We start from the raw sequence: 12,187 nt of genomic DNA on the forward strand, positions 1-12,187 counted from the left end.
CATTCCAAGTACTTGACTCAAAGCAATGTCAATGAACACAGTGAAATAAATCCACAGTTTGCAGCATGGTCCACTCGGGTGATTCCACAGCTGAACAGACAACCCAAAATTCAACAGTGGGAGGTCAACACTACTATACTATCATCTCATCTGCCTAGACTTTCAACTTTTTCAAAGAACGGAAAGTCCAAGGACTGGCCAATGAACGATCCAATCAGGAAAATGAATTGCCAATTTTCAGTGAAAGAAAGGTGTTAGTTAACTCCTTCCTGTTCCTTCTTATTTATTGCACTGGGCTATTTGACTGAGACTATAAGCATCAGTGCATAAAATTGTGAATGATCAATCTCTTTGTCTCTAAACTACATCACACATTGACTTTTAATTAATCCAGATGCTAAAATAATAAGGCCCCTAAATGCCCTTGATGATATATACTCAGTTCTACACACACATACACACACACACACACACACACACACACACACACACACACACACACCCCTTCCTGCTAAGTGATGGAATAACCAATGACCTGGGGCCCCTTGCTAATGAGTCCACATCTCTGTAACTACTATGTCTGCTGGGTACAGCCCAGCTGGGTCCTCATGCCATCCCCCTTACTGCCCTCCCCATTATTGCATCAAACCCCGTGACATCAAACCCCTACCTCCAAGGTTTGGTTCTGTTGTTTAAACAGTACCCAACTAACTCAGAGCCAATACTGCAGGCTGGGTAGCGAGCAAGGCTGCCATGACCAATTTTCACCATTGCTTAGTCTCTCTCAGCTCACACATTTTGATTTTTGTAAAAAGTCTTTGAACTGTTTCTCAACCTGCCTCTTTATTTTCCCATCAATACAAATTTCCCCCAAAACTTGTATACATATATCCTTAAATAACAGCACTAATCAATGATCCTATTGATTATTGATATAATAATCCCTATAAGGGAAAGAGTCTTACAGTTTGTCGTATAGTTTATGAACATTATATGACCAAGAACTCCAGCTCAAAACAGTGTGAAGCTAACATTAGTCAAGAAGAACAGATGTTGTTTTCAGTCTCTGCTCAAATCTGGTCTGTTTTTCCTTCCTCTCCAGAAGCCACCCCAGAACATAGCCGAGATGTTCTCCTTCTCCTCCTCCTTCTCCAAAATACTGCTGACCACCTGAGTTACCTTTAGATCTCTGGTGAAGTAGGGGCTGCCAGGAGGTCAAGAGGAGCAGGGAAATGGCAGAGAAACAGAATCACCAGTTTAATTGGAGCTGACAATATCGAAGATGTGGCAGAACTAAACCAACAAGCTATTGATCTTGTAAAGATTATCTCAAATTTCAGATTTTAAAGTGTATAGACTCTACTTTCCCTCTGGCCAAGAAACACAATCTTGAAGCCTAAGAAAACACTCCCTGACATATGTTTGCACAAGGGAACTTTGGACATGTGCAAGGGCTTTCCATAAATGGACAAGCTAATCTTTTTAAGAGAATTCTCTGGAGGCAGCCCTTGTCTTATCAGGCCAGCCAGGACTGCTCAAAGAAAGGAGTTCTTTGAGGCTAGGTGCAGTCAAACAACAACAGTGAAACAGCCCATAAGGCAAGAGGATGCAAAGCCCTCACAGGAAGGAAGAGAAGTAGCAGGGAAACATTGGCAGAGCTGAGAGAGCAAATGGGGTGGGGAGGAGATGGGAGGCCAGGGGTCTCCATAAACATCTGATACACTTCGAGAAAGGAGGTTTGTCACTTCTGGCAAAAACACTTGAGTTGGAACGTTTGCATCAGCCCAACTGCTGGCGTTAAAGCTGGATCTAAATAATGCACACCATGTGTGTCAGTTCCTATTATAACTATTTGTAGAAGGCCAGCAAGAGGGTCAGTGCTGTAAGCCCTAAAAAAAGATGGCTTTGGCCAGAGAGCTTGAAGCCACATTTCTTGTTGCCATTTAACATAAAGTGTAAAATTCAAACTCTCTTTGACCTCTAGGCATCCAGAGCACAACTCAATCCTTCCTCCAAAAATAAAAGCAAAACACCCAACCCATAGAAAGGAATAGCTCAGAAACATTCAAGCTGGAAATAGTCCTTGAGGGAAAGAGGGCTCATTTGATATGCTCGACTTTTTAAAAGGGAAATGAAGGGGAAAACACGTTAACCAGTGAAGGAGAAATCCATTCCCTGCTCTGTCAGTCCTCAGTGGCTGGAGTTTATGATGGGCTCAGAGGGGAGGGGAAGCGGGCACCAGAGTCTCCTCATCATTATGGTTTCAGCCCAGCAACCCCCTGCAGAAAACAGCAGCTGCTGAGACCCAGGTAGAGAAATCATTTACGCTGTTTGGGGAAAATGGGACCAACATAGGAACTGACTTGGAGTAATAATTGCAAGAAGAAACAAACAAATAAGTACTGAGACTGAGGTTTTCTTCCTTTAATGACAACAAAGTGACCTTGATTCCATCAAATCAGGAGAGAAAAATGAGTATTTTTTTCCTCAACCCACAGGAAAAAGGGATAATTGGTGGGATACTAACCTGGGTTCAGGCCCACTTATGTACATCACTGGCCAGAGTGAATTTCCCCTTCCTTCCTTCCTTCCTTCCTTCCTTCCTTCCTTCCTTCCTTCCTTCCTTCCTTCCTTCCTTCCTTCCTTCTTTCCTTCCTTCCTTCCTTCCTTCCTTCCTTCCTTCCTTCCTTCCCTCCTTCCTTCCCTCCTTCCTTCCTTCCCTCCTTCCTTCTTTCCTTCCTTCCTTCTTTCCTTCCTTCCTTCCTTCCCTCCTTTTTTCTTTCCTTCCTTCCTTCCTTCCCTCCTTCCTTCTTTCCTTCCTTCCTTCCTTCCCTCCTTTTTTCTTTCCTTCCTTCCCTCCTTCCTTCTTTCCTTCCTTCCTTCCCTCCTTTCTTCCTTCCTTCCTTCCTTCCTTCCCTCCTTCCTTCTCTCCTTCTTTCCTTCCCTCCTTCCTTCCTTCCACCCTTGCTTCCTCCCTCTCCACCCTTCCTTCTTTCCTTTCTTCCTTCCTCCCTTCCTTTCTTCCATACTTCCTTCCTTCTCCTCTGCTACCAGGGATTGAACCCAGGTCCTTATACACAGAAAACATGTGTTCTATCCACAGTCCTACAGTCATTTTTTAACTTCTATGAATCTCAGTTCCATTCCTGTGAAATAGGAACAATAATAACTCTCCAGAACTTAAGAGATAGTACAGAGAGTAGGGGGCTTGCTTTACACACAGTCAACCTTCGTTCAACCCCACCCCCACCCCCACTGCCAAGCCCTGCCAGGAGTGATCCCTAAACACAGAGGCAGATGTAATCCCTGATCACTGCTGGGTGTGGACCCAAAACCAAAAATCAAGAAGAGTAACTCCCTAGAAGATTAGTGAATGCTCTACACAGTCCTCCAGGTAGAGTACCTTGGCTGGTGCCTAACACATATGTGCTCAATTAACAGAAGCAGGTAAACACTATGGGGTTTAAGGGATTGTCAAAAGGGACAGAGTGTAGTAGAGAACAGGAGTAGCATATGGAGCCCTACCTGGAAGAGGACTCAGTAAGGTACAGTCCTTCCTCTTGTTCTTACCATGACTTGAGATATCACTGGACAGCAGAGAACTCAGGGAAGCAGGCCTCTCGCTAGCACAACGACAGCCTGAATCTGTCATTCTAAACACAGACTCCCTCCATGAGTCAAGAAAATCCGATGACAAACATTCAGATTTGGCAAAAATGAAAGGTAGACCTGATAGCCACATCCATCCTCATGCACATGATTGTGTACATAAAATTACACAAACGCCTTTCTAGAAAGAACTTCACACTTTATCTATGACTACCCAACATGAAAGAAGAAATGAAAAAGAGAGTGGAATAAGGATGTTAGTTGCTTTCTGGGGCGAGAGGGGAGAGTTAGAACTGGGGGAGGGATTTACAGATTTACGTGGATTCTATACTGCAGGTTGTGACCCATAAGTGGAGAAAGAGCTCAGTATACAGGGTCTTGACCAACATTTTTAATCAATTAGAAGGGAAAGGAAATTATTCCGATTTATCACATGTAGAAAAGAGAGTAAGAGTATGCATATCTTTCAATTTTATTGAATCACTGTGCGATAGTTACAATGTTTGGGTTACAATCACACAATGATCAAGCACCCATTCCTCCACCAGTGCACATTCCCCACCACCAATATCCCCAGTATACTTTCCCACCCTCGCCCTGCCTCTATGGCAGACAATATTCTCCATACTCTCTATTTTTGGGCATTATAGCTTGCAACACAGACGCTGAGGGGTCATCATGTTTGGTCCATTATCTACTTTATCTACTTTCGGCATGCATCTCCCATCCCGACTGATTCCTCCAGCTATCATTTTCTTAGTGATCCCTTCTCTATTCCATCTGCCTTCTCCCCTCTGCTTATGAAGCAGTCTTCCAGCAATGGGGCAATCCCCCTGGCCCTTGTATCTACTGTCCTTGGGTGTCAGCCTCATGTGATGCTATTCTTTAGAGTATGATTTTTTGATGACACTTTCCGATGTCATGTGGATTTGGATTCAGGTGACAGCAAGTAGCCTGGGGTTAAGGAAGTTTCAGAGGGGTTAAGGAAGCCTGGCATATTCTCCTGTTCAAGGGAGAACTCCAACAAAGACATCTCTTCTCATTGTTTATCTGTTACCGCTAGGAAAAACAACAAAACAGCTTCAGTTCCGTCCTCACAAAGTGTCAACAAAGGTCAAGTTCATGAATGCACACAAGTTCTGGGTGCAGTGGCTGGCACAGAGTGGGTGCATCTCACGTGTGGGCTGGGATTTGATGTGTCAGTACTGAACACATATCACCTACATTAAAACCACTAGATGTTCTGAAACTTGGTTCCTACAAGCCCAGAGCCCACACAGAGGGGGCACTGGGACTTGGAGGGAAAAGTCTGATTCTGTAAGGTGACCTGCCACCTGGAACCACAGAACAGGGGTACAGCAACCTTACCTGTGCAGAGAGGTCAAAAGTGGCTTTGGTCTGGATCCCTCTTACATTGCTCCCGTGGCCCCTCTCGGTCATTGCAAACATCCCAGTGTATTTCTGCTCCTGTAGTTTAGCAGATGGTAGAAGGGAATTAGCAAGTCTGAGTGTTGCTTCGACTATAGTGATTGAAAGATCATCATAAAAATTCAGGTGGGTAACAGCTAATAGAATAACAATAGCAGACCCACTCTATCATCAAAAAATTGCATAATCTTGAAATTCTCATTCTGCACAAACTGTGACTGATACTGATTCTTTCATTTCTACTTTATTTTCCTGTGCACACATACACACTCCTAACACACACATATACACACACACGCATGCATGCACACACACAGAGCTACTATGAATTGCTAAAGATTTCAACAGAAGAAGATATCTATTGATATATGTCAGACTATGTCATACCTGCAATGGCTGAAGCCATTTAGTTACATGTGCTTGGCTTCCAAGATTCCTGATGGCACCCCCAAAGAGCCAATAAATTATTCCACACTGGAAACAAGAATAATAAAGACCATAGTTATCAACAGTTAACAGTAACAAACTCAAGGCATTTATCAAACTCCATCTCAGGAGAACATCAGGTCAGCCCCTCAAATTCCATACAAGCCACACAAGTAGCAAAGCGGCCTTGCTCTTGTCCCTTTGCTATCTGCCAAGTCCCAGTTCCCCTCTACAGACGTGGCTCACTGTTCACTCTTTCAAAGTGGGCACTCAATAGTTCAGAGACCTGGTCCTACAACCTCACTGCTGTTTGGTTCCCATCTCAGGTGTTCTGAATGTCCACTCTGCCTTGTCCGCATGGGGGGCCCATAACCAAGAGTGAGTGTGTTGAGTCCCGGCAGAAGAAACAGAAAGGCTGAGGGAAGAGTTGATGCAGCACAGAGCAGGTGCACAACTCAGGATAACGCTGCCTGGGATCTAACACCTATCCAGCTACCTAACCACTGGCCAGAGGACCTTGGACAAATAAGAGTTGCCTCCATGGTTCCATCTGGCAAATGAAAAGAATGAAGAGCACCCCATTTACTGAGCTTCCTCTTCCAGGCCCAAGCTCCCTACACTCAGCTGATTGATGCTCAGAATAACCCCAGGAAGAAAACCTCACATATATTGAACAGATAAAGGCACTAAGGTTCAAAGAGGGAAGTGGGCAGTCCACGGGTGCGCCTGAAGAATGGGGGCAGGTGTGTTAAATTCAAGCTGCCTAAAGTCCACACACACTGATGAGGTTTTAGTGAGGGTTTGGTGAGGACCAGATGCCAAGTACTTTGGTCTTTGGTTTTGTTTGGTTTGGGGGCCACACCCATCAGTGCTCAGTGTTTACTCCAGCCTCTGAGTTCAGGGATCACTCCCAAAGAGGACCATACAGGGTGCCAGGGATCAAACCTGCAGGGGAGCATGTAGGGTGCTGGGGATCAAACAGGTTGGCTGCATGTTAAGGCAGGTGCCTTTCCCAGTGAACAGGCTCACTCTGGTCTTTTGTAAACCCTGTGTAAGTGTTGATGAGGAGGACAGACGGCTGGAGCAGAGCCATTCAGAGCGAGCAGAAGGCTACAAAGAGAGAGCTCTCAGGAGCACAGACCTCTTCAATAACTGCAGGGAAGCCTCCCACCCCCAAATGTGCCACACAGTCCCTGGTTTCCTCTGGGGAGTTCTCCCCAGTCCAAGTGTTTGGGGGTGATGGTGACTCACACACACACACACACACACTCCCATCTTTAGGGGGCACCTAGGACCCAGGTAATGGACAGTCTGCAGAATCTGAAGGCCATGGGATGACTTCATGGTGGGCCTGTGTGTGAGCTAGGGCAGGCTTGCAGCCCTTTGCTGGTGAGCTGTCAAGGAAGTGAAGGGAGAAGAGAAGCTGACTGCTGATGATTGCTCTTACCATAACAAGACCTAGAGATAAAGCCAACACCTGGAGTTAAGGTGTGCAGGTGCCAGAGCCTCTGGATGAGAGAGCCCAGGTCCCACATGGCCCCACCTAAAACCTGCTGTCCCTGGACTCACAGCACAGCAACCTATAGGTACCCTCTCTGCTTAGGCAGGTCGAATTACCTTTCACTCTGAGGTCACTGCAATTGAAGGGGCCCCCCCGGAAGACTAGCAGAGACATAGCGGGAATGACATCTGCCAGCCACCTTTTGAAATAATGAGTCCCTGCAATATCGGTGTGTGATAGACAGGCACCAAGTGCCAGAGAGGGCACATTACCGTCCTCGACAGCTCAGACTCGCCCAACAGCTCAGAGGTCACGACACACTCAGAGGCCAAAGAGATAGTACAGTGAGTAGGCCCTTGCATTACATGAAGCTGATCTGAGTTTTATCCCTGGCACCCTCTGTGGTCCCCCAGGCTCCTGAGCATAGAGCCAGAGAAAGCACGTGATGTTTCCTTCAGCCTTCAAGTTTTTCTGCATTGCATTCACGTATCTGACAGAAGCCCTCAGTCTGGTGACCAAGCTCCAGAGGATGACTCAGGTCCAGTCCTTTGCTGGCATCTCTCTCACATTCTACCCCTGGCACATCATTGTCAGAAGCAGCACTGGGCTGTGTTTGATCAGGGAGTGCAGGGACACCCAGAGCCTCAGTGGCAGAGCCAGAGTGAGCAGAGCAAAAAAACTCTGATGGATTGAGGCTGATGGCCCCTGGGAGGGATAACAGCCAGCTCTTGTGGAGGTGACAAGGACAGCCAGCGAAGCCTGCCAGCTCCTCCTGACCTGGCAGTGAAATCTAGGCACAGCTGATCTACCCAGAGATCACAAGAGCTGCTCATCTCCATCCTGGACAGCTGCCCGACAGTAACCCTCCTCAACCCGCTCAGTAACACAAGCCTCATATTCTTCCATCTCTGAGAGCCATGCGTGAGATAAAAATCATCCCGAATTGGGGCCGGAGCGATAGCACAGCGGGTAGGGCATTTGCCTTGCACGCGGCCGACACGGGTTCGATCCCCGGCATCCCATATGGTCCCCCAAGTACTGCCAGGAGCAATTCCTGAGTTCAAAGCCAGGAGTAACCCCTGAGCATTGCTGGGTGTGACCCAAAAAGCAAAAAAAAAATCATCCCAAATGTCTGGTGTGTGAGAAAGCAAGCAAGGTTAATGATGACTTTTGCTCAATTTTTTAAAAATTTTGATAAAATTGCTAATATAAAAGTTGCCATTCTAGCCTTTCTTTGAAGGTACAGTTCAGAGGTTGAACTACATGTAATTGTTGTCAAACCATCACCACTATTTCTAAGTCTTTTCTCATCCCAAACAGTCTTGCTATACCCATTAAACATAATTCCTATCTTCTCCCCCAACCTCTGGTAACCTCTTAGTCGCTTCTGGTGGCTACAAATTGGCCTGTTCTTTAGGTGAGCTCATGCAATACTTGTCCTCCGCATCCGCCTTCTTTCACCTAACTTGGTGTTTCCAAGGTCCACCCATGTGGCAACATGTGCCAGAAAAGGCTGAATAATATTTCATCAACTTTATATACCATATTTTGTTTATTCATTCATCTATGGATAGATGTTTGGTTTCTCCCACTTATTACCTATTGTGAATGATGATGCAATAAATACTGGCATTCAAATTCCCCAATATTTTAGTGTATGGGCATTGGTGGAATTGCTGGGTGGCACGGAGTTCTGCATGCAGCCTTTGGAGTCACCACTCTACTCTTCTGATTCTCTGTATTCACTTAGCACTAAGGGATTGAATCCAACTATGTTTCAAGGATATAGGGGATGACAGTCCTCAAGGAGTGTTCCTACTAGTGATGCAAAGAGATAGACAATGGCTAGTCACAGGAATAAGTGCATCAGTTCACAATGGGTCCGTGCTTTGACACAGACCATGAAGGTACGAAGGCTGATGACAACATGCAGAAGGCATTTAGGGCACAGGCTTGACAGACACTTTCCTGAGGAAAGGTCACTAGAGCTGAGACTTGAAGAACACACAGATTTCAACCAGGTGAAGGAGGCACAAGATCATTCTAGGGTGGTGGCACATTGGTGCAAAGGTGAATAAAAGGAACTAAAAGAAGGTCAGTATAGCAGAAGTCTGAGGGAGGAGTTTCAAGAGTTTCCCAGAGGTAGAGAATGCAAGAATCCAAGGATAAAAGGGTTTTCCTAAAGGATAATGGGAAGGGGCTTCAAACTGAGGTTTCTCTGGAGTGATGAGAGAAGCATTTTAAAAGACCCAGCTCTTAAACCCATTTAAATTTCCTTCTGCAATACCCAGGAGTAAAACTATTTATAATGTTTTCTATGATGAAAATTCTCAAACCAAATAGAAGAATTTAATGAACTCAACACTGAGCAGATCACAGTTCCATTGACTTCCACTTTCCTCCCATCCTTATCCTACTGTAAACCCATCATTCTACCTGATCCACATCTTAAAATTTATCCCAGGCATTCTATCATTTCATTGCTAAATTCCCCAATACATCTATAAATGATAAAGACTTTTCAAAAAAGCATAACCCTGAACCATTATCTCACCTAAAATTGAATCTTTTTTGTTTCGTTTTTTTTCTGGTTTTGGGGCCACACTCAGCTTTATTAAGTGATTATCGCTGGATTTGAGCTCAGGGATCAGTCCTGGTTGGGCTTGGAGGATGATCTGTTGTCCCTGGGACTGAATCCAATTTGGCTGTATGCAAAGCAAGGGGCTTACCCACTATACTATCTCTCTGGCTCCAATAAAATTATTCTTTAATTGAACTGCTGATTTTTTTTTATTTTAGGCACCACAGTTTACAGTACTGTCAATGGTAGGGTTTTATGCATGACACAATCTATATCACATTCCGCCCACCCCAGTGTGTCCACTTTCCTTCACCATAGTCCCAGTGTTAAAGGTCCACATGTTGCAGTCAACTGAAATGTTCCTCCGGTCTGCTTTAAACCATAGACTGCCTTTCCATCGTTCATTCAAACACCCCCTATGTTGCTCAATCCATGCATCAGGCTCAAAGCAAGATGTTGGCATAGCAAAGGAGGAGGTTTTCTGATGGCGCACTAGAATAGCCAGCATCATTTCCCCAAAGTAACATCCCAGCAGTGGCTTGCTGAAGACAGGGAGAGGTCAATAAGGGACGAGCACAAACTCAGGATCAAGACTAGACCAGAGTTGAGCAACGTGGCCGGAGAAATGCTCCGGACCCGAAACCGGGCCAGCAACACTGGGGATCCAGACGGAGGAGGTACAGCCAGCACACCTTCTCCAGATGGAGCCCTGGCGACACTGAGCAGCAACTAACACGGCTCTGGGTTGCGGGACTGGAACACATCCGAACTGCGCGGCCACTAATGTGGCCTCACGACCTTTTCTAAAAACTGAAAACATACAATCTTTTAATGGAAAATCAATTATCAAATGCTTCCTTAGTAGGGCTGTCTTTCTTGGGGGGAAACTCCAACAACAATAGTGAGTTTTGTTTTGCAATATGGAATGTAATCAAGGTAAAGAGAAAATGAAGTAAAATTCATCAGTTATACAGTTGGGGGTGGGGGGCGGGGGCAGGGGGTATACTGGGGATTTTGGTGGTGGAATATGGGCACTGGTGAAGGGATGGTGTTTGAATATTATATAACTGAGACATAAACCTGAAAACTTTGTAACTTTCCACATGGTGATAAAATAAAAATTTAAAAATAAAAAAATAAAAAATAGAAAAGACTAGACCAGAGTTCTTTAGTTAGTTTCAAATGCAAGGGTGGGGTGGGGGATCCTATTTGTTGCCTTGGTTGCCTTCTTCTCTCTGGGAGTCACAGTTAACTATTTCAAAAGGAAGAGGCCAGAGGAAAAGGCCCTGTCTAGCTGAAATCTTTTTCTTTTTTTAATTTTCGTTAAAGAACAATGATTTACAAAGTTACTGATATTTGTGTTTTAGGCCGACAATAATTCAACACCAATCCCTCCACCGGTGTTCCCATATTTCCTTCCCACCCCAACCCCCACTCCACCCCCATCTGTCAGTTTGACAGGCATGAAGGTTTCAGTGGTTGTTGCTTAGGTCTCATGTTTTCAGTTCTGTTGAGTCTCTGTTTTGGATATAAGGCTATACCTATCACTCATATCACCGGTATAAATCTTGAAGAAGTCAATCTCCCCATAATAACCTAAGAGTTAGCCCCTCACAGATTTTTTTATTCCTACCCACTTTTAAATATGCGGAACAGAAATAAATACAATCAATTGACAGTTTTCTGTTTGATTGTTCTCTTTTTCAGATTCTAATTATGATTTCTCCCCCTTAGGGAATATCAGGACTAGATGACTAGGAACTAATTCTGAGGCCTAGTGGTGACCAAGGAAAGAAAAGAGTACAGAGACTGAGGGAAATAGGAGGGGCTAGTAGTCTTCACACACACACACACAGAGACACACACACACACACACACACACATCTTCTGTTCACTACTCTTGATGCGCTAGTATATACAAATCAAGTCTATGATATAATGTCACATTCTATGCATTTGATCAACAAAAACTGAGAATTATAAGTGCTATGACATTTACACAAAGGAATATTAGATAGAGATCACTCATTTGTATTCCATTTATACATCATTCTCAAATGGCAACACTGTAGAGAGAGAAAGAGAGACTAGATTACTGACTATCAAAGGACAGGGACAGGAAGGGGGCTAGAAGGAACTGGGGTCATGACCTGGATTGTGGCAGTACTTGCCTTAATTCATATATGGAATGGATTAACTGTTCATGAAGGTAAACTGCTCAGAACTATGCGCAAACACATGACAAGTGAGCTCAGGGAAGACTGGTGAAATCTGATCAGGGCCTATAGTGTGCTAACAGCAAGTTACTAAGCTAACCTGCGGGATTCACAGTACACTACAGGACATATACTATCTCCACCTAAGGAAGTTGCATGAGGATTCCTCATGTCGCTCTACACTTTATACAACTTCCTATGAGAATTATTCTCTCAACATAAGAAAAATTTTTGTTTTTTAAAAATTCCAGGTCTGGGCTAGAGCGACAGCATAGTGGGTAGGGTGTTTGCTTTGCATGTGGCCAACCCGGGTTCAATTCCCAGCATCCCATATAGTCCCGTGAGCACCACCAGGAGTAATTCCTGAGTGCAGAGCCAGTAATAACCCCTGTGCATTGCTGGGTGTGACCCAAAAAGAAAAAAAAA

General features: G+C 44.8%; 1 protein-coding gene across 1 annotated transcript in view; it reads right to left on the reverse strand.

The window, feature by feature from the left end:
• The window catches only part of ACOXL (acyl-CoA oxidase like), a 355,676-nt gene that overhangs the window by 297,839 nt on the left and 45,650 nt on the right, over nucleotides 1-12,187 (reverse strand). The window contains exons 4-5 of the mRNA XM_055123333.1: nucleotides 5,425-5,511; nucleotides 4,978-5,076 (exon numbers count right to left, since the gene is read on the reverse strand). Of these exons, the coding sequence (XP_054979308.1) occupies nucleotides 4,978-5,076; nucleotides 5,425-5,511 (186 nt within the window). The remainder of the gene's footprint in view (nucleotides 1-4,977; nucleotides 5,077-5,424; nucleotides 5,512-12,187) is intronic.

This window comes from Sorex araneus, chromosome X (assembly GCF_027595985.1).
Source record: "Sorex araneus isolate mSorAra2 chromosome X, mSorAra2.pri, whole genome shotgun sequence".
NCBI lineage: Eukaryota > Metazoa > Chordata > Mammalia > Eulipotyphla > Soricidae > Sorex > Sorex araneus.